The 23,547-nt window shown below is 41.9% G+C and overlaps 1 protein-coding gene across 2 annotated transcripts in view; it reads right to left on the reverse strand.

The window, feature by feature from the left end:
* The window catches only part of CDYL2 (chromodomain Y like 2), a 218,203-nt gene that overhangs the window by 64,651 nt on the left and 130,005 nt on the right, over positions 1–23,547 (reverse strand). The window contains exons 2-3 of one of the 2 annotated variants that reach the window (XM_078149473.1): positions 19,817–20,408; positions 19,477–19,626 (exon numbers count right to left, since the gene is read on the reverse strand). In XM_078149473.1, the coding sequence (XP_078005599.1) occupies positions 19,477–19,626; positions 19,817–20,408 (742 nt within the window). The remainder of the gene's footprint in view (positions 1–19,476; positions 19,627–19,816; positions 20,409–23,547) is intronic. The other variant, XM_020964871.2, reaches the window with a different exon arrangement.

The following is a 23,547-nucleotide window of genomic DNA, read 5'->3' on the forward strand; positions in this document are numbered from 1 at the left end:
GATTTAATTTGGTGATAAAGAGAAAGAGCACTCCAGACATCAGCTAATCAGTGGAAGGGGTGAGGAGCAGCTGGATCCCTGAGCTTGTGGAGGGGAGGAAAGTTTAAGAATCCTAGAAATGTAGGAAGGAGACAAGTTATCAAAAGCTTTTAAATGGCCACTACTGCTAAGGGAACTGGAAGGTAACAAGATCAAACTTACACTTCAAGAAAAGCTCTTTAGCATTTGAATGAAAGATGGATTATACCAGGAAAGAACGTTTACAACGAGTATCTCTGATAAGGGCCTCATTTCTAAAATATGTAGAGAACTAGGTCAAATTTATAAGAATACAGTTCGTTCCCCAATTGATAAATGGTCAACGGATATGAACAGGCAGTTTTCAGAGGAAGAAACAAAAGCTATCTATAGTCATATGAAAAAATATTCTAAATCACTATTAATTAGAGAAATGCAAATCAAAACGACTCTGAGGTAACACGTCACACCTATCAGATCGGCCAACATGACAAAACAGGACAGTGATAAATATTGGAGAAGATGTGGGAAAACTGGAACACTAATGCCTTGCTGGTGGGGTTGTGAACTGATCCAACCATTTTGGAGAGCAATTTGGAACTATGCCCAAAGGGCTATAAAATTGTGCATACCCTTTGACCCAGCAATACCACTTCTAAGTCTGTATCTCAAAGAGATGATAAAAACGGGAAAAGGATCTGGATGTACAAAAATATTTATAGCAATTCTTTTTGTGGTGGCAAAGAACTGGAAATTCAGGAGATGCCCATCAACTGGGGAATAGCTGAACAAGTTGTGGTATATAATGTAATGGAATACTGTTGTGGTATAAGAAATGATGAGCAGGCAGACTTCAAAAGAACCTGGAAAGACTTATATGAACTGATGCAGAGTGAAATGAGCAGAACCAGGAGAACACTGTATACAGCCACACTGTGTGATGACTGACTTTGATAGACTTGGCTCTTCACAGCAATGCAAGAATCTAAGACAACTCGAAAAGACTCACAATGGAAATTGCTACCCACATCCAGAGAAAGAACTATGGAGTCTGAATGCAGATGGATGCATACTATTTGTTCTTTCCCTTTGTTGTTTTGTTTTAATGCTTCATTCTCATGGTTCCTCCCATTAGTTCTAATTGTTCTTTACATCATGACTAATAGGGAAAATATGCTTAATATGAATGAATAAGTACAGCCTATATCAGATTGCATGCTGTCTTTGGTGGGGGAAAGGAGTAGTATGGGGAGAAAATTTAAAACTCAAAATCTTATGAAAGTGAATGTTGAAAACTAAAACTAAATTAATTAATTATCAAGAAAAAAAAAAGAAAGATGGATTATAGTGGGAAAAGGCTCAAGGCAGGAAGATGAATTAGGAGGCCACTGCAATCATCTGGGCTGGAGGTCATGAAGGCCTGAACTAGGATACAAATGGAGAGAAGGGGACATCTGCAAAAGATATTTGTGAAGGCCCATATCTGACAAAAGATATGGGATTAGCTTTAATAAGAATTAAGGATGACTTCCAAACCTGGGTGACTGGGGAAGATGGCTGTGCTCTCAACAGTAATGAGGAAGGACTTCGGAGGAAAGATGATGTGTTCTGTTTTGGACATGCTGAGTTCGAAATGCTTGTAGGACATTTGATTCCAGAGGCTTTTTGTGATGTAAGATTGGGCTTCTTTTAAAACATCAGTTCATTTGATTTTTATTTCAGAACTTATCTTTAACATGGTTAAAGTGACAATTAAAGCATTAGTTATACATTACTAAAGATAAGATCACCACAATTTTGTGCAATTCCATATTTTGCCATTTGTAATGTTCATATGTAATGAAGCAAAATTTTCAGAATGTTATTCTGAGAGAAATCCACATAGAGCAGCAGATTATACAGTGGCTAGAGGGCTTGGCCTGAAGTTACAAAGACCTGAGTTCAGATCTGGCCTCAGACAATAACTAGCTGTGTGACCCTGGGCAAATCACTTAACCTGCATGCCTCAGTTTCATCAACTGTAAAATGGGGATAATAATGGTATGTACCTCCCAGGACATTGTGAGGATTCAAAGAGACAGCATTTGTAAAGTGCTTAGTATAATTCCTGGCACACAGTAAGCACTACATAAATGTTAGCTAATATTCTAGAGAGGACAATTGAAGCCAGGAGAGCTGATGTGGATCACTAACGAGAGGGCACAGAGTCAAAAGAGAAAAGAGCCTGGAACACTGCCTTAGGGGGACACCCACAGTTAGTGGGAATGGTATGAATATACAGCAAATGAGACTGAGAAGGAGCAGTCAGATAAGCAGGAGGAGGACCAGGAAGAGCAGTGTCATGAAAACCTAGAATGGAGAAGGTATCAAGTAGAAGTGGGTGATGGACAGTGTCAGAGGCTACACAGAGGTCAAGGAGGATGAGGATTGAGAAAAGGCCACTGGATCTGAAAATTAAGAGATCATTGGTAACCTGATAGAGAGCAGTTTCAGTTGAATGCTGATGTTGGAAACCAGTCTGCAGAAAGTTTAAAAGAGAGTGAGAGGAGAGGAAGCCAAGGCATGGGTTGTAGAGTGGTTTCTCAAGGGTGTTAAACATGAAAGGGAAGAGAGATATTGGATAATTATTGGCAGGGATGATCAGATGAGATTTTTTTAAGGATGAGGTAGAGATGAGCATAGTCAGCTGGGTGGTGCCATAGCTCACAGAGCACTGGGTTTGGAATCGGGAAGACTTACCTTCACGAGTTCAAATCCCTCAGATACTTCCTCGCTGTGTGACCTTGAGCAAGTCACTTAACCCTGTTTGCCTTAGTTCTTCATCTGTAAGATGAACTGGAGAAGAAAATGGCAAACCACTCCAGCATCTTGCCAAGAAAACCCCAAGTGGTGTTATGAAGAGTCAGACACAACTGAAAAACAATTGATCAATAATCAAAAGGGATGAGCACATTTATAAACAGGAGGGAAGCATTCAGTAGAGAGTGAGAGATGGAAGATTAGGAGAGTTATGAAGATGACAGTGGGGGCACTCTACTGAGGTAGGAAGGGGTAGGATCAAGGGTGTGTGTAGAAGAATTAGCCTTGGAAAGGAAAATAGCCACCTCTTCGTTAGATGCTAGAGTGAAAGAGGAACTGATGGTGAAGGCAGATGTCTGAGCGATATGTGAGATGAGAAGGGAAGGAGGCTCATGGCCTGCATTTTTTTCTGTTACATATGAATTCAGATCCTCAGTTGAGAGGATGAAAGGAGGAGGATGCTGTGGGAGGTCTGAGAAGAACTGAGAAAGTTTATCACAATCGCTGTGAAAGTAGATAGAGAATCGATTATGGAAGAACAGGACTTCCTTGCTACAAGGGCCATGTTGAGAATAGACGACATAAATGTGTAGTGATAACCTGATTTCTTACTTCCATTTCTATTCAGAAGCACATGAGTAAGTAGATATTGGGAGACTGCAGGGTTGAGATTTGGTGAGCCACAATCAGCAACTTAGGGGAAGAGGAAAGAGATCCAAGAGTAAAGAACAGCATAGAGCTGAACTCATTCACTGGGGGGGTTGATATTAGGAAGGGAAGAGAGTGTAGCCAATGCTGCTGGCCTAGGAAAGAACTGAGGAAGGGAAGAAACTGGAGGTTACAATAAAGACAAAACACAGGATTAAGAATCATAAGGCATAGGAAAAGATGGAATGATAAAGGCTTATGATCACATAAATGAATTTCAGAGTTCACAACCATGGAAATGGAACATTGTGGGTGATGATAATATCAAGGATATAACTATCTATCTATGGGGAAGTAGGTCACGGGAATTAGGCAGATTAAAAAAAGTAGGAGGATATGGTGTTTGAAGAACTAGCAATATGTATACATCAAGATGGTAGTTGGAATGGAAAGACTGTAGGCCTGGCATTGAACCTAGTGAGGAAAGAAAAGGATTCTGGAAGTAGAAATGACAATCATGCAGTATTTAGACTCTTCTGCCATGATCAATGACTGGGAATTGAGTAGTAGAGAGTGGGATGAGGGAAAGTTTAGCTAGTAGTGGAAATGGTAGCCAGGGAAGCAGTATTGTCAGGAGGGAGGCCTGAAAAGACTGAGAAAGAAAAAGGTTTAAGATGAAATGAAGTTTGTTAACTATGGAGCAGCCATTCCAGATGGCATGGTAAAAGGGCCAGGTTTCTCTGGAGTAGGTCCCCTAATGGGTAGGTTTCATGTAAACAGGAATAAAAGAGAGGAAAGCTAAGGCTGGGGAAGGCATGTCTTCTTTGTCAGCAGGAAGTCCAGTATCATTGCAAGGGGATGAGTATAAAGGGCTAAGGAATGAATACAGTTAGAATATCATGGATGCAGAGAAGTTTCTTGACAGAAGAGCTTAATTGGACTGTTACAAGTCATCCCCCAGGCCAGATCTCATGGAAGCTGGTGATTGTTGGGCCCTGCGAGGCCTCTAAGACCAGGCATAAGCAAGCAGAAGCAGGCACAGTTATATTCTGGTCAGGAAACTGGCAGTGGAGGTGATGGAGAAGGAAGGTCTCCAATGCAAGAGGATGTCTATCTGAACCTGGAGCAGGTAAGCTCTGAGGCAGGAAGCAGTCAAGCGGGCCCAGAAAACTGGAGAATACTCAGGAGAACCACTTAAGCTGGAGGTAGCAACGTTTCTCTAGTCTTAATCATACTCCCACAGTATGTCTCTAACATTTGTAGATTATTGTACGTGGTGACATCTATCAAGTTATCTCCTATGAGCTTGGCATATGAATAGGAGGCACCTTATTTGAGGGTTCCCAAGGCTACTTTTAAGGGGCAGCTAGGTGGTGCAGTGAATGGAGCACCAGGCCTGGAGTCAAGAAAACTCATCTTCCAAGTTCAAATCCAGCCTCAGACACTTATTAGCTGTGTGATCCTGGGCAAGTCACTTAACCCTGTTTGCCTCAGTTTCCTCATCCATAAAATGATCTGGAAAAGGAAATGGCAAACCCTTCCATTATCTTTGCCAAGAAAACTCTGAATGGGGTCACAAAGAGTTAGACATGACTGAAAAACAAAAGCTGCTTTGCTCCACTGGGATAAAAGCTAACTTATAACCAACAGATAATACATAAAGTAAGATCTCACTGTCTTTAAATCTCTCTGTCAACTGTGACTATAAAGATGTGATCCCCCAAAGAAAATAATGCATGAAAGCCTTCTCATGTTTTTTTTTTAAGAATATGCTTGATATGGGACAAAATTGCACAAAGATTTCATACAAACAAAAAAGTAACCAACTATATGGGTTGGTAGTTGTTGATAACTTTCAGGTTGACTTTTCTTTTGGGGGGAAGAGGGTGAATAATAATAGCACCCAGTCATTCCCATTATTTTATAATTGGTCCCTCTTTGAAATATCTTGAAAATTGATTCCCGAATTCCTTTAAAAGTCTGTTTCCTTTACCACGTATTTCTTTCATAAATATTTGGTCTGGTCCACCTACTCTTTTCCTACTTCATTTCTCAAGCACCATTTCCATTTGTTGAGCTGTAAACGGTTCCACTGTCACTGGTGGTGAGAATAGATCACCTAAGAAACATTGGCAGAGGTGTTCTATTTCACATCTCTTAGTTGTCTTACTTCCCATTTCATCTGTAAATGGTGCAGATTTTATTTAACAAGGTCTCACATCAACTTTCTACAATATTGTTTTCCCCTCTGTTATTTTTCACTGTTTTGTAAGGCAACACTGTTGTAGTTTTCCATCTTCCTCTTCTATATTGTTGGAACATACAAACTTGTAAAGCAGCTTACATTTCAAACTGATGCTGTTTTTGGATGTCACGGCTCTTATTGGATGAGAATTTTTTTGCTAGTTGAGACAGTTTCTAAGGTAAACTTCTTTAAGAAATAAAGATGATGGAGGGCTGCTCCAGGAGGACCTGAGTTCAAATCTGTTATTAGACACTTACTAGCTGTATGACCCTGGGAAAATCATTTAACTCCAGTTGCCTGAGAGAGAGAGAGAGAGAGAGAGAGAGAGAGAGAGAGAGAGAGAGAGAGAGAGAGAGAGATGAAGATGATGGGAGCCCATATCTTTAGTTTTACTGTAGTATTTTTGTTTTGTTTTGTTTTAGCAGCAACAGCTTGTGTAAATATCAGGTTGGAGTTGTTGTAATTGCACACGGTGTCTTCTCATTTCCATCCTTTTTTCTAATTTGATAATAATGTTGACCTTTATTCCAACCAGATGATAATCTGGCTGCATGCAGATGAATGACTCTGAAATGACTCATGCCAGAAGCTAGTTGTTTCCTGTCTGATAACATATTATTAATGTAATTTTTATGGCATTATTCACTGCTTTAGATATCCAGAACTCTCCTTGAAGAAAATATTAATGATGTACAGGTGTAAGAGGTTTCTCAGTCGTCTACAAGCCTTTGACCTCTTTTAATTTCTTGAATCAGAACCACAGTTCCCAACAAATTTTTGTCATCCTCTCCTCTACAAATTTTCTCATTGAAGTCATGATGTATCAACGTGAATGATGACTGTGTATGACCTTGTCAAGTTCTTTATAGAATTTCTCTCTTTCTTAGTCCTCAGCAACAGATGGTTACACATAAGCTCTAATCACCTTTACGTTGGTCTGTTTGCTTATGTCGGCCTCCGGCGGGGGTTTCTAACTTGAAAGACAGAACACTGTGTGTGGACCGAGAAAAGGATATTCATTCAGTTGCCATAAATACTCACTGTCTGGTTGAGTCAGGACGTTCTCCTGATCCTACTCACCAGTGGATAAGTGTTTTTAGGAAGTCAATTCTCCAAGTTGAATGTGTGAAGAGAAAAGTATTCAAATTCTGGTATAAGAATAAGAGTGACTGAAGAATGTACGCTTTCCCAAAAGGATGTAAATTCCTTGAAGGAAGGAACTGTTTTCACTTTTTTCTTTGCAACCTTAGCCACAAAAATGCTTATAGAATAGAATTGAATTGAAGGACATGGAAGCTTAGTGAATGAGAGCCAGTTTGAATAACTGGGGAGTCTGGGGCAAGGGTTTTCAGATTAGGATCCCTGGGCAATCGAAGGTTATATTTCAGGTAGAGAGTTTCTGTTATTTGGTATAATTTGTCTAACCAGAGTTGGGCAAATCTTGATTCATGGAGAATACAGAGTGAAAATTAAGGCAATATGAGGATGCAATTGTCCTCAGCCTATGAACCTGAGATCCATGTCAATAAGAATGAAGAATAAGAATCCAATTAGGGATCCTGCAACGGAGGCAGGCATTTCCCGCTCCCCTATCACAATGGAGGAATTGGTTAAGAGAGTACAGAATCTAAGAGCTTGGATCTGAAGTTCCTGCAACTCATTGGGGAATCTTGTAGGGCAGAATGTATAGAAACCTTCCCCACTGGTGATCTGGGAGAAAGGCAAGGCGTGATGCCACTGAGGGCCATGTGACAGGGGGCAGGCACTTTAGCTCTGGCACTAAGGACCCCTTAGATGGGGCATCTAGCTCATCAGTTCTTTTGGGGATGGACTCCAGATAGAGGACTATATTAATGGAGCTATGAAGGAGGGTCTGAGCCAAGGTCTCCAATTACCCCACCCGCCATGGTATACAGCCATTTTAGGTAGGCTTGGGATCTTTTTTTTTTTTGTGAACCACAGCTGTTTCTAATTGGGTTTCACCCACCTGGGTTATAGGAAAACCTTAAGGACATTCATCTGACACTTGTAATTAGTGCAACACATGTGCGGCAGTACCCAGGTATTTATCACAATGTGTGTGGTACAGTTAAGTAACTGTGGAAAATACTTCTACATGAAGGAGAGACAGTGATTGAGAATGGCATGGCTGCAGGGAAACTGAGGGAGTGTAATTTAAAGTATGTGAGTGGGATGGCATCCAGAACTGTCATTAGGGTCATTTGAATTTGTGTTTTGAGAGCAGATCCCCAGTATTTACGGATATCAGTACAGACCCCCAGAAAATCTAGATTGTCTTTTTAAGTCAAACCTTTATTTAGTTAGTATGAGGAGACTGAAAAAGGAAGGTAGATACCCCCAGCCTATGCATCCTTCCAGGGAGACTGAGTACATGCTGGGTCCTGGTGCTGACCACCATATTTCGGTTTTGGGGACAGCGATGGCAAAGCCCTGGTAGAGGTGAGATATATGAATGGCACAGCATGGCCAGTAGTCTCTCCATAGGGAAAGAACCCACCTGGGTGGGAGTGGGGGATTGTGGGGATGCAGCAGATTCAAAGCCAGAGCATCATGGTGTAAACAGGTCTGTGGCAACTGCAAATCAACTATCTATTTATCTATCTATCTATCTATCTATCTATCTATCTATCTATCTATCTATCTATCTATAGTCTCAAAAAATGTATCTTGTTATCTTTGGGCAAACAATGAAATCAACTCCACAAATGCTTTTATTTGTCTCTCCTAGAAGAACCTCTGAGCCATTTTTTCCATTTCCCTGCAATTTATTTATGTATTCCAGTTTCATTTTTAGCAAGGATGTGAATATGGATGAGATTCAAGTCTTCCAGTAGCGTACCTCTTGTTGAATCATTGGACAAAGGCCACATATCCAAAATACTAACAGCTAAATTCTTATTTATCTAGGGCAGGGGTTCCTAACCTTGTTTGTGTTATAGCCCCCCTTGGCAGCCCAGTGAAGCCCTTGGGAGCCCTTCTCAGAATAAGGTTTTAAATAATTGAAGGAAATGCTAAATTTCAGATAGACTAGTAAAATTAAAGATGTATTTTTTTTTCATTCAGGTTCACACATCCCGCTCTACCCCAGCAACCCACCAAAAGTCCACGGACCCCAGGTTAAGAACCCTTGATACATGGTCTTAAGAACTGTATGATTCTTTAACCCCTGATTCCTTTCTTCTGATCTCAATTACCACCATGGAATTAGAAGAGAACTTCAAAGACTGAGGGCCATCTTGCTTTCTTGTCTGTTTAATGGTGACCTAACTTCTTTAATTCATGGTAAATATTGTATTGACTTATATTATTCACTAGATATTTTTAAGAAAAAACTAATAAGATTAATATTTATCTACGAGATAAATTCTTCAAGGCTTTCTCCAGGGAATAGAGCAGAAATATTTGGAAGCTAAAAAGCCTTTAGCATGGATTGTAACTAAGAGGGGGCCAGCAAGCAGATGAAAGACCTCGGGAAAGGCTGGCAAGAATGTCACTCATGATACCCTGTTGGCCACCAAAGATGGCCAAAAAGTGGGCCAGTCATTAACACATTCCCCCAGCCCTTTGTGAGGGTCATCAGGATAGGGAGCGCCAAGGTTACAAAGACAGTCAGGAAGCCACATTGCCCTTACACACCATCACCTTTCAGCAATGCAGGCCAGTATGTTTCAGATCTAATTCTATTCAATAAACAAGTAGTGAGCACCTACTCTTAGAAGGGGAGCAGTTAGGGGGTTGCAGTGGATAAAGCACCATGCCTAGAGTCAGGAAGATGTGAGTTCATGTCTGGCTTCAGACACTTACTAGATCTGTACCTTGGGCAAGTCACGTCACCCTGTTTACTTCAGTTTCCTCATAAAATGAACTAGAGAAAGAAGGTAAACTACTCAATATCTTTGCCAAGAAAACCCCAAATTGGGTCACAAAGAGTTGGAAATGACTGAAATGACTGAGCAACAACTCCTCTTAGGAGGAAAGATTTATAAATCATATAAATTTATAAAATAAATTATAAATTGCAAAGAACGATCATCATTTTTGTTACTATTACTATGTAGAATATTATAGGGCCATAGACTTTCAGATCTAGAAGGAACTTTGGAGGTCATCTGGTTCAAACCCGTCATTTTTAGAAAGAGAAAAACCCTGAGAAGGATTGGAACTTACCCAAGGTAAGACAGGTAGGAAGCAGATTTTTAAGCCCACATCTTCTGACTCCAATCTAGCGCTCTTTTCACTGTCAGACTCTCAGACTCTCAGGGGTGGTACAAATACAGTAGAGTAGAGAGCTGGTCTGTGCAATCTTCTAAGACGAAAGCAATTGACATTTACATATCACTTTAACATCTCCAATGTGCTTTCTTCACACTAACCTTGCGACGTTGGCAGCCTGAAGTGGGCTGGCAGGTGTGGTGGAGTCAAGAGGAGATTTAATGCTATGTACTTTTCTCAGGACCACCATGATACTTTGGTGTAGAGCAGGGGGAGGGAATGAAAGCATCTGTCATTTTAAAAAAATAATAATAACACCTAAAGCTTTAGAGAAACAGTGTGAATGGGAGAGTTGCTTCCCTGGGACTCTTTGTATCTTGCCTCTTGACAGGTTAAAGACTTCCTGGTTTAAATCTCTCTGCTCCTACAACTGGTTATCCTATTTGGCTCAGACCCCAGATTTCAGGGCTTCAGTGATATGTTGGTCCTGCCCTGCCTAGATGTGATGAGTCGTCCTGATGAATATCTGGCCACTGGACCCAGATGGCTCTGGAGGAGAAAGTGAGGCTGGTGACCTTGAACCACCCTCCCTCACTCAAATCAAAGTCAATTGTAAGTCATGCCATCATCTCCCCGATGTCATGGTCCTTTTTGAGAATGAAGGACAAACACAACCTGTGAGTAGTTGGAACTGCCTGAATAGGGACCCAGTTCCAGTTGGGTAACTCAGTTTGCCATCCCTTCTCCCTGTCCCTGTCCCTGTCTTTCTCTTCTCTGGGGCTTACTAGCTAGATTTCTTTCTCAAAGACCAAGCCTTAAACCCAATTCACTGTGGAGCTCATTGATTGGACAACAATAGGTCTCTGCCCAAGCACAACTTCATGGTTATCTTTTGGGCCCTCCCTGCTCAGAGTGAATGTAAATAGTAATTGTTTCTCCTCTGGCCAGCAATCCTGAGGGTCTTCCCCTCCTGGTTTGATTTTTTTTTTATTTAAGGGGCCACTCCTTGACTCACTTCTTATGTCACTCAAAGTGAGAATTTGAAAAGACCTTAGCTTAAAAGGGCCAGGGTCTTCCATTGCATCCAGTCATCCTGATGAATATCTGGCCACTGGACCCAGATGGCTCTGGAGGAGAAAGTGAGGCTGGTGACCTTGAACAGCCCTGATTCACTCAAATCAAAGTCAATTGCAAGTCATGTCATCATCTCCCTGATGTCATGGTCCTCTTCGAGAATGAAGGACAAACACAAACCTAGATGTGATACCTTGGTGCCAAACATGACACCAGATGAGAATGATGAAGGGAGAATAAGTGATGTGTTCCCCTCCACATCATTTAGCCCCTCTCTCTCTACCTTGTCTCCTCTACCCCCAGGTAAGGTTTGCCTTTCCCTGGACCTTCTCACTGCTTAATCAGTATCACCTGTCAACTCTGCCTTAAGCAATATAGGTTGTTCCATTCTTATTCCCCGCATTTTACAGAAGAGGAAACTTGCTTGTGATTAGACCACCAGTGAATGACCAAGTGTGGTGGATGAAAAGGTCACTGCTCTGGGAATCAAGAGAACAGGGTTCCGGTCCCTTCTCTACCCCTGATGGGTGACACAGATTGACCTCTCTGAATCATGGGAAATTTATGACCATCCCACTACATCCTGGATGTCATTTCCTTCTTGGGGATTTTGGATACCACTCTCTCTTGGCTCTGCTCCTTCCTGCAGGAGTGTCCTTCTCATGTCCCTGTCTCAGGATCACCATTCCTGTCCCATTCTAGATCTGTGCATATACTTCAGTCTTGTCCTTGTCTCTCTTCTCTTCTTCCTCTCTCTGTAAGCCCATCAGCTCCTACGGATTCAGTTATCCCTTCTAGCACATGACTCCCATGTCTACCAATCTGGCTGCCATTTTACTCCTGAGCTCTAGTACTGCCATCTCCAAGAACCTGGTGGGTGCTTCCACCTGGATGTCCCCTAGGCATCTCAAGCTCTTCCAGACTTTCCTGTTTCTGATGAGGAGATCACTATCCTTCCACTTACGCAAGTTTGCAACATCAGTCATTCCTGACTCTTGACCAGCCTTCCTTCAGTCAACTGCTAAATCTCGTCAATTCTACTTCATCAATACATCCTGCATCCATCCACTCACATGACTACCACCCTAGTCCAAGCCCTCATCATCTATGCTATTGCAACAGCCTTCTAACTGGTCTCCCCAACACCAGTACTTTACTCTATCTATAGCTGCCAAATTGAAATTCCTAAAGTAGAGCTTTAACCATATGTTACTCAAGAAGCTTCAGGGCCTCCCTACTTCCTCCAGGGAAAAAAACACAAATTCCTCTATTTGTCCCTTAAAGCTCTTCACAATCTGGCTCCAACCCATTCTAAAATGATTCACATCGCTTTGCCTTTTGTACTTTATGTCCCAGGCAAACCAGCTACTGCTGTTCTCCATTTAGGACATCCCCTGGCTCCATCTCTTTGCGCACACAGTCACCCTCATGTTTCCAGAGAAGTCTCTCCTCCTGAATGACACCTCTAGGTATCTCGAGCTTCTTCCAAGGCTCAGCTCAGGGGTCTTTTGAGGTCTTTGCTTATCCTCCCAATTGTTAGTATTTCCCTAACAAGCATTTTGCATTTACTATCTATCTACTCACGTACATATATATATGCATTTACTGTACACATAAATATATACATACACACACATATATACTATATATGCATATATAACATGCAAAATAATTGTATTTTCAAGTTAATTATTTTGCAATCGTTATCTATCTACTCATACACACACATACGCATTTATTAGATAATATATATATATACACACACATAAATATATATACATATATAACAAATGCAAAATAACTTATTTTAAAGTTGGTTATTTTGCATTTACTGTGTACATGGTAAATTCAAAATAGTTTTTTTATATAAATGTATCAGGTATATATGTACATAATATATAGTGTACATATTTCTCCCAATAATAATGATAACATAACAATAGTTAACATTTATATAGAATCTACTACGTAACAGATACTGTGCTAAGAGCTCTATAATTATTATCTTTCACAACAACCCTGGGAGGCAGATGCTATTATTATCCCTATTTTACAGATGAGGAAACTGAGGCAGACAGAGGCCAAGTGACTTGCCTAGGGTCACAGAGCTGGTAAAGGTCTGAGGATGGATATGAGCTCAGGTCTTCCTGATTCCAGATCCAGTATTCTATCTATTGTGCTACTACCTAAGTGCCTCAATATATAAGCATCTTGAGGGCACAGAAGGTTTACTTTTTGTTTTTGTATTTCCAAAACCTAAGATAATGCTTGGCACACTGCACATATTTAATAAATGCTTACTGAATTGAAATGAACTGAATTTTACCAGAGGCTGCAATCACAACACAAAAGCAGAAAAATCATAACCACATAAAACCAAGGGGGCTTGATGTCTCAGTTTCCCACAGCCTGAAGAATAAATAATTATCCCCCAGTGCTCAGCTGAAGTCACTTTGCTAGTCCATTCTCTCCCCCCCAATATATCCATCCCCTGTTCAATGATGGATTCTACTCCCCCACCCCCAATCTCCAGATCACAGAATCTCCAGACACAGGTAGAACTTATCCTATGTCAAGGATGGGGATCTGGTCCAATGGGTGAAGAGCAAAGATTTTCTTTCCTGTTTACTCCTTAAGCCCACACAGAGCTAAAGTTATTACTCAGCCACATTACTAAGATTTCAAAAGCTCCATGATCTCCTCCATGGGTGACTCCCCCACCAACACAGATCCTGAGTCACTCCACACTTCACCAGACAATGTTAATGAGTTTCTAGAGCAGAACCAATTCATCTCCTGGTGGCTAACCCTCCAGAAGTGAGTTATTGGCCAGGCTGGACTTCAGATGACAGGTATTGCTGGGTGTGTAAGACAGCATGAAGCCTTGGGGTGAGGACTGGTTTTGAAGTCAGAAGACCTGGATTTTAACTCTCCATCTCCCACTTACAACCTTTCTGACTCAGAGTAAGTTATTTAACCACTGTGGGCCTCAGTTTCCTTATATGTAAAATGAGAGGGACTAGATGATCCCTAAAGTTCCTCTCAGCTCCAAATGAAAAAGCCTTCTCTAAAGATCCGGCCTCCCTCATCACAGGACAAACTAAACTCAGGAACACAAACCAAGCTCAAATTCTCCTTTCAAAAATTAAAAAAAGAAAAGAATCCTAGAGAAAACCATATTTTTTTCTGCTTTTATCCCCCAGCCACAATCAGTCTATATACTAGTAATTCAACATTGGATGTAGAACTTTAAAATAACAACCAAAAAAAAAATAATTAAATTAAAACTTCCTGAAAGTAATTGTGAAGCAACAATAGGCACTTCCACAGGTTTACTGTTTCAACTGTTTACAAAGCACTTGTGATTGAACAAGCATATATGAAATGTCTGCTATCTTCCAGATACTATTCAAGGTGCTGAGTGTACAGACATAACAATGCAAAGGGCCACCTGCCAGAACCTGGGCCCCTTGAGCACAAGGTTTGCAAACCCTGGGGGGACGTCAAGCCACAAGGAGGCCCTAACAGAAAGGGCATCAACAGAGAGAGTCCCCTTGTACACATCACCCATATCCATGTAGGCCAAACAACCAGAATCCCACCCAGACATATTAGCAGCCTAGCATTTGTTCTCACAATATGGCTCAGGGGAGTCAGGCTCAATGAGTAAGATGTGTTATGTAAGCTGCTTTTCAGTAGAAATGCATTTATCAAAGAGAACCTAAAATAATACAGAAAAGCAACAGCCCACCTCCAAAACACATGCTCCCTTAGAGCAGTCTGGCATTTCCTAAACCCCCCCAATTATCATCCTGGGTACTGGCAAGGAGGAATGGGATCTATCTATCATCCATCCTTCCTTCCTTCCTTCCTACCTTCCTTCCTTCCTTCCTTCCTTCCTTCCTTCCTTCCTTCCTTCCCTTCTTTTTTTCTTTCTTGTTCAGGGAAACTGTCAGTAGGAATCTTCCCAAATGCCCCCAATTCCCTGAAAAAAGAGTCTGGCTATGTCACTGGGCAAAGGTAAGTGTTCCAAGAAGCCTCATGGGATAAGTATGGATTCTCTTTTCCTCTTTGAGACCAGGAGTAGAGTCTTAGCTACATATCCTCCTACCACTGGCAAAACAGCGAAGTCACAATAACCACATCGTAATAACCATATACATATGTAGGGTGTTTAATAGCTTACAGAATGCTTTCAATTCAACAAGACCTACTATGTGCCAGGTACCATGTCAAACAAATTTAAAGACCTGGGTTCAAATCCAACCTCAGGCATTTACTAGCTATATGATACTGAGCAAGTCTCTTAAAGTCTCTCAGTGCCTCAGTTTCTTCATCTGTAAAATGAAAAAATTGGGATTGAATGCCTTTAAGGTCCCTTCCAGCTTCAAATCCATGACAACAATGAAATGGTCCATTTGCATTATCTCCTTAGATTTTCAAAATCATCCTTTGAGGAAGGTAGGATTGGATAACTTTATTTCCATTTTATAGAGGAGGAAAAAAGACTGAATAATTTGCCCAAGATCACACAGGGGTTTATTGGCCACATTAAGACCTAAGTTCTCTTCATTCTCAGTCCAATCTACTTAAACTTTCAGTCCCAACAATGCTGTGTGGTAGAAAGACCGCTGAATTTGGAGTCAAGGGAACTGAGTTCAAATCAAGTTTCTATCCTTAATTACGTGACTTGGGCAAATCACTTGATTTCTCTATCTTCGGTAAAATAAGGAGATGACCTCCAACTGTGGATCCGCCATCCTTCTCTGAATCTTGCCCTGTATTTTAACTGTCCCCTTCAGTGCCCTCATGCTATCCCTAGCTACTGAAGATCTGCAGAAGGTCCATGCAGAACAGCCCACTGCCTCACCCCTTTTCCCTACTTTGGAGATACTTAACACATCTTCCTCTTTCTCCTGGAGGCACCAGGACATGGGATCACCTCCCATCAACACTGAGCACCACCTCACCTTTCTTATCCCATTAGACTAAGACTACCCTGCCCTCCTCTACTGTAAGATATCAGAACACAGAACTACCACCTCACCCATTTCTTTCCCCAGTGTAGTAGAGAAAGAAAAGTCTTCTCTCTAGCTCTTACTCTACATTTTTCTGTTAGTCCCAGAGAAAGGAAAGGAAGAGGATAATTATTTACATTCTCCAAACATTATACTAAGTGCTTCTTACAAATATGATCTCATTTGAGCCTCACAACAATCCTGTGAGGTAGGTGCTTTTATTATCCCCATTTTACAGTTGGGGAAACTGAGGTAGACAGCAGTGAAGTGAATTCCCAGGGTCATATAGCTAGTAAGAATCTGAAATGAGATTTGAACTCGGGTCTTCCTGACCTCAGGCCTGGCATAATATCCACTTCATCACTGTCTAAGTCAATCAATCAAACATTTATTAATCACCTGCTATGTGCCAGGCATTGCACTAAGTGATGGGAAAGCTTAGCTTAGAACTCCTACCCATCCCATCTGATCATGAAGGGGGAGGGGGAGGAGGTAGGGAAAGAGATTTCAGTAGATGTTCAAGGAGGAGGAGAGCACACGCTGGGCAAAGGTGCTGTTGGGTCTGAACTGTCCTGGGACCCCTTTTCTGGATTCCCTGCCTATGAAGAGAGAGCAGGATTCCCACAGGGCTCATCGGCTGTTAGGAAAAGGCATCATTAAAACTGATCCACGTGGCAATCATGCCAACTTCTCTCCCCAAGAACCAATCGAATGATTCTTTAAAGAAACAGATCTTGCATATGTTAGTACAGTCTTGGTCAATCCATTCTCTCTTTCCTTGGCAGAAGGCACAGGGTTCTTTCTTGAAATACAAACATTGGTGAAGCTGGGACACCTGCATGTACCATCACTAAAACAACACTGACTTCTTCAATACTTCAGAGGGCCGTGGTTTTATCATGGAGCCTCCCTCCACTGCAAGCCACAAAATCTTACTTGTGGAAGGAGCCTTAGACATGATCTAGTCATGGGACCAAAGGTTCAGGGATCTGGGTTCAAGGTGAAATCAGAGGCCAATTAGTTTAACCTCATTTTACAGAGAAGGAAATTGAGACATATAGAGGGTAATGGTAGAGCTGAGATTTGAACTCAGGTCATCTAAGTCTGTGTCTAGATCCCTTTCCACTACCTCCAATTAGCTTTCCCAAATCGTTTTTGTGATAGTTTGTGAGAATTTGCCACCTCAGGGGAAAATTTTGATGATCTGATCCTGTGAACTTAGCTAGATTAAACGCACTAACCCTTCCTTGTACCTGTATAAAAAGACTTGGGTTTGGAAGCATTTCTAAAACTTAGGCTTCACCCTCATAGCCATCAAGAGCTCAGGGTCCCCTCTATACTGTGATTAATTGTCCTTATGAAGATTGCAGTCTAATAACAGGACTCTTCCTCTTCAGGGAGCCTTTTTTTAAAAGGGAGAGATAGAACCCCTGTCCTCAGACAGCTTCCATTCTAATGGAACAGATAAGGTCCCCTTCTGAGAAACTTCCTATTCTGAAGTGGAACGTTGCCTCTAAATGTTCACCAAGACATTACCGGAAGAAAGGAAGGTTGGTATCTGGGTGAGGGCAAGAGCTAAAGCCTTTGACTCCCTAGAAGCTTGAAGTCTCCGTCACATATTAGACAGCTTTGCCACTTTGGTGGGGGGCAATATTGTTCGAATGAACAGTATGTTCAGACTGGAGTGGAAAAGACTATAGAGACATGAAAGCTGACTTCGAATCTTTAAAGAGTTGTCAGGAAGAAGAACTCAGGTCTTCCTGAGCCCAGGGCAGTGCTCTATACATTGCTCCATCTGGCACCTAGAGGACCACTAGTCCAGTCTTCCTAGATGCAGCATTTCCCTAATTATCTCCCAGACAATGATAAATTTGAATCCAGGGTAATTCCTTGGAACCTCCAGTGAGAGTTCCCTGAATGCTCAAGTACATCTGGTTGGACAATGGCCACACTGGTCTCTTGGCTCTGTACGTCTCTCTGGCTGTCCCCCATGCCTGGAAGGCTTTTCCTCCGCATCTCCACCTACTGACTGCTGACTTCTTTCAAGTTTAGTTAAAATCTTGCTTGAATTAGGACTTCTTTTCCCAGCCCATCTTAATTCTAGTGCCTTCCTTCCATGATTATTTCCTATTTTTCCTGATGACATTTTGTTTGTACATTTTTTGCATGTTGTCTCCTCCATTAGACTGTAAGCTCCTTGAGAGCAGGGATTGTCTTTACTTTTTGTCCCCAGTGCTTAGCACAGTGCCCGGCACATAGTAGGTGCTTACCAAATGCTTATGGACTACTCCAACATTAACTTTATGCGGAGACATTCCCCTCTCCCTTTCTGCCACCCCTTCATCCCAGCCTCATCCATCACGACCCACTACCTCCTCATCTTCCTTCCTACTTGGGACAGCTTGATTTCACAGTTCTGCTCTATATGGACCACTCCACCCCAAAGAGGGGTTTCCTGACTGCTCAATACCTACATCTCTGGCAGTGAAACATAAAACTCTATGGACACAGGCAGAGGCACAGAACCACGGGAAAGAAGGAGGAAGGATGGGACCAAGCATTTATATAGCACCGATTATTTGCCAAGCACTTTTTACAAATATCTCATTTGATCCTCACAACAACCCTGGGGCATAGGTGCTACTATTATCCCCTTCTTTCAATGGAGGCAAACAGGGGTTAAGTGACTTGCCCAGAGTCACACAGACAGCACTTGAGGCCAAAGCTGAACTCAGGTCTTCCGGACGCCAGGCCCAGCACTCTATCTATGGCACCAGCAGCTACGTGTCAAGGACCTGCAATCAATACAACTTGCAAGAAGCCAGGCCTACCATCCTCCCCAGGAACAACGTTGCTGCTGTAGCCACAGCAGGGTTAGGCCTGCATTCTCTAGGCACTCTCCTGTCTGTCTGGGCAGCCTTAGGGGAGGACTGGGAATTCTGCCTTTCTATCAAGTAGCCAGCTGCCTGAAACCCAAGGAGGAAGGTGTGAGTCAGGCTGCAGAACCATTTCACCAGCTAAGCCTTAGCACCATCTCCACTGAAGGACTCTGGGAAAGGTAGCTCTACCAATGGAGAGGTCTAATGATCACGTATGTGAGAATGGGTCTGAAAAATGCACAGAAATCCCAGAGGAGAAAGGGTGCATGTCCTGCTCCATTCCCACCCCCGAAGTTCTATATTCCCACAGATCTGGAGTTCTTACTACTCACACACACGCACACACACATATATACAGTTTGCACGGGGCCACAGGTACTGGGGAAATGATGAGAGGAGGGCTAGGCACTGTAAAGTGGAATGTTTTCCAAAGAGAATTCCCTCTTGCTGTGGTATCGACCCCTTGAGGACACATAAGCCCCTTGTGGCCATTGTGAGCGAGGGGGTTTGGAAAAGACCCTACTAACTAAAAGACCCCACAGCATGACTATGGAGGTTTTACCATGGCCTTGGGTCCCTTGAAGTGCAGTCAGAAATTTCAGTTTCATTATACACCTTGGCTGGTGACCAGACATGTGCTTCAAAGGTCTGGCCTCCCCACATGCATACATGTCTGTAACCAATGTGGGCCCATGACCAAGTCCATATGACCCTGGGTGAGAAAGATGAAGGGAGAATTACTGGCTGTCTGCACCATGGAGGGCAACCCATCTAAAGGATTTTTTTCTCCCAACCAGGCAACCGAGGCGGCAGGACAATGGCTCACCAGAAAACGGCCCTCTCTGTCTGCTGTCAGCACAAGAAAACCCAAGAGAAGGCATTTAAGCAGCTAACTCACATACCGATTCCATTCGCAACCACTGAGTCATGGCTAACTTCACATTCGTTGGCCATCTCGGGTTCTCCCTCGTGCTCGTTCAAATCCAAGTTGGGCGGGTGGGAGGCATCCCCAAAGTGTCCCCCGTCCTTCTCGTGACTGGCATCTCCATTCAGTATCCCGCTGTGTGCCTTTTTTAATGGCATGATTTGCAAGCCACTGGGCGTAGTTCGGTAAGAAACAGTCTTGGCAGCCCTGTCCCCCCCTGACTGGGGCTTTGTGGCATATCCCTTTTTTGGTTTTTGGAGGGAAGGGTTCATTCGCTTCCGTTTGTGGGAACTCCCTTTGCTCTTCCCTGATTCAGGTCTATGAGACAGTTTCTCGATAGGACCTCCTCGGTTTTCTCTTAGGAATTTGGGGGTGTTGGTCTGCTTCCCAGACTTAATCCTCTTCTCTCTTGCCACATGGAGCCCATTAAATTCATCAATAAATTCCTCACAGTGCAATAAGTGATGCTCAGGCTCCCAAGTGTCCTCGTTGCTACCATAACCTTTCCATCGGATGAGATATTCCCATTTTCCTTTCTTATTCTTCCTTTTGTCTACAATCCTCTCAACCTAAGATGGAAAGGGAGAGAAGATCAGAGTGTAAAAGTAATGTCAAAAAAAAAAACCCAACAAAAACCAACAACAGAATAAGCCAGGTGCCCTTGGTGAAGATGAGCCTACTTCCTGGCTCTAGGGTGGGAACGCCCAATCCCCAAAGTTGACACTCAACAGTATTCAAGAAGGAAGATTTTATTTTAGGCCATTATTTAACCGATAAAAACACTACTGTTATTTGCCTGTGGGACCCTGGGAAACCTGCCAAGCTCATCCCCATCATCCTCATCAGGAAAATGAGGAAATTGAACTAGGGCAATCCTGAAGAAATTATCCAGCCCTGATCTTCCATGAGCTAAGGAAACATTTACCTGCTTTGAATCATCCTCCCCAGAGCCAGACTGCCTAAAGATGCTGTCTCCAATATCTACGGCTTTCACAAAATAGGTGTTTTTTTGTTTTAAGTCATGGTTCTTTAAAAAAAAAATTTAATTAGATTTAACCGGATACACAACTGCTACCAACCAGAAAGACAGGTGAATAAATGGATGCTGACGGCTGCTCACCTCTTGACAGATAAGTGATGGACTCAAGGTCTAGAATGAGACACGCATTTTTGGATGCAGCCAATATAAGAATTTTATTTTATGATTCATATTTCTTATAAAGGCTTCATTTTTTTTCTGCCATTGGGAGGGCAAAAGGGAAGGTAGGAAAAAAGAAAAAGAAAAAAGGGACAGAAAGAAAAGTGGATTGTTTAGGCATTTTTAAAGAAAAATGCAGAGAAGAGAAAGGAAGGAAGGCCAGAAAGAACCACAAATGAACAGGACAGTTTTGAAAGTTGTGTGTTGACCTGATGTATTTAAAAAGAAAAGCCAGCTGTATTTACGAGATCTGCTGTTTTCCTGTCTCATTATGGATGTGGAGATGTCTGTTTTTATTAGGCATTTCTTAAATTCAGAATAAAAATAAATTAAAAAAAAAAACTAGATGGATGAAGAGGCACAATGTATTTATGAGCCCTAAGGCTTCTTTACCCCCCTTCCCCCCTCTGGGAACCATCTGGGAAATGGGTATAATCACATATATTTGAGAGAAGGAAGTAGGAGAGATCCAAAGACTGCAGGACATGTATGTACCCAGCTGTGTTTTCTAAAAAATCAAAAACTTCAGCTTCCCCTTTGTTCATTCCTTCTTTCCTTCCTCATGTCAAAGTGGGCCCAAGGGGGAGCTGTCATCTCTATTTTGTCTCCAGCTAATAAAAATAGATAACATGTATAAGCCGCTTACTATGTGTCAGACATTGTGCTAAGTGCTTTAAAATTATTATCACATTTGATGATGATAATAATAATGATGATAATAATAGCTAGCACTTATATAGTGCTTAGTATGTGCCAGATACTGTGCTATTTGTTAATAATAATAATAATAATGATAGCTAACACTTATAGAGTGCTTAGTAGGTATGCACCAGGCATTGTGCTAAGTACTTTACAATTATTATCCCATTTAATAACATAATATTTTGTCAGTTGTTTCAGTAGTGTCCAACTCTCTGTGACCCCATTTAGGGTTTTCTTGGCAAAGATACTGGAGCGGTTTGCCATTTCCTTCTCTAGCTCATTTTACAGATGAGGAAACTGAGGCAAACAGGGTCAAGTGACTTGCCCAGGGTCACACAGCTAAAAAGTGTCTGAGGCCAGATCTGAAGTCAGGTCTTTCTGACTCCAGGCTGGACACTCTATCTGCAGCACTAACTATAAATGCCCTTTCTTTTATAGTTAGGCCGGGATTCTTAACCTTCTCTCTGACATGGAACCTTTTGGCAATCTAAAGAAGCCTATAGACCCCTTCTCAGAATCACATTTGTAAATGCATACAACAAAGTATATAGGCTTACCAAGGGAACCATTTATACTGAAAAAGTGATAAAAAAAAATTTTTTTTAAAGTTCATTGAGCTAAGAACCCCTGTGTTAGAATTTTCCTTTAGTTTTGGGTCTCTTCTTCACCTCTGAGGGATTTTTCAGGCTGTCTCAGTCTTCTCTATCTCAAAAAAAAAAAAATAACAGGAATTCTCTTTGGATCTGGTTATCTTAGCTGCCCAGCTATCTAATGATTTTTCTCCTCCCTTTGAAGCCCCAGAAACCTATCAATGTGACTTCCTGGGGACAGAAAGGGAGATGGATTTCTTCCCTCTTGCATCCCTCTCCCTTCATATTCTGCTCAAGCTATGTTCACAGTGGATTGAAGTGCGGCTGTTCCTACTGTCACCTGCAGCATCTTATGTTTCCATGCTGTTTAACCTGCCAGTACCTGAATGGAACTGGAAGGTCATGCAAGGGGGTGATGACCCCAGCAACCCAAATCCCCTATCAGGAATGTACCAAGAAAATAACTGTTCTCTTCTTTAGAATACAGAATAAATTCTTGAAATTTGTTACTTGAAATACACTAGAAATGCAGTAGCAGTTTAAGAAAATTCCAACTAATATGGGTGTAATGGGAAAAGGGCTGGTCAAAAGACCTAAGTTTCAGTTTTAGTTATGACATTTATTCTACCTAGATGACTATGGACAAGTCACATACTGCCCTGAGCCTCAGTTTCTCCATCTGTAAAATGAAAAGATTTAGAGGACAAGATGAAAGGCCTTAGGAGAACCCAGCTCTCCAACAAATACCCCAACAAAGACTTATAAGGTAGCCAAATCAAGTCAACAATCATTTATTAAGTGCCTGCTGTATGACAGGCACTGTGCTAAGTACTAGGGATACAAATAAAGGCAAAATCCAGCCCCTGCTCTCGAGGAGCTCCTGGTCTAATGGGGAACACAACAAGCAGACAGCTATTTGTAAAGATAAACACGGGATAAACTGGAGATAATCTCCGAGGGAAGGTGCTAACATTAAGCAGGACTAGGAAAGGCTTCCTGCAGAAGGAGGACTTTGGCTGAGATCCAAAGGAAGCCAAGAGGCAGAGATAATAAAGGAGTGCATTGCATATGAATATCTAGTTAGGAAATGGAGTATTTGAGGAAGAGAAACAAAAAGACCAGTGTCACTGGATGACAAAGTATGAAGTGGGTAAAATATGAGAAATATTGGTATAGTAGGAAGGGGACAGGTTATGGATGGTTTTACAGTTGATCCTG

Source organism: Phascolarctos cinereus, unplaced genomic scaffold (assembly GCF_003287225.1).
Source record: "Phascolarctos cinereus isolate Bilbo 61053 unplaced genomic scaffold, phaCin_HiC Scaffold_2;HRSCAF=192, whole genome shotgun sequence".
NCBI lineage: Eukaryota > Metazoa > Chordata > Mammalia > Diprotodontia > Phascolarctidae > Phascolarctos > Phascolarctos cinereus.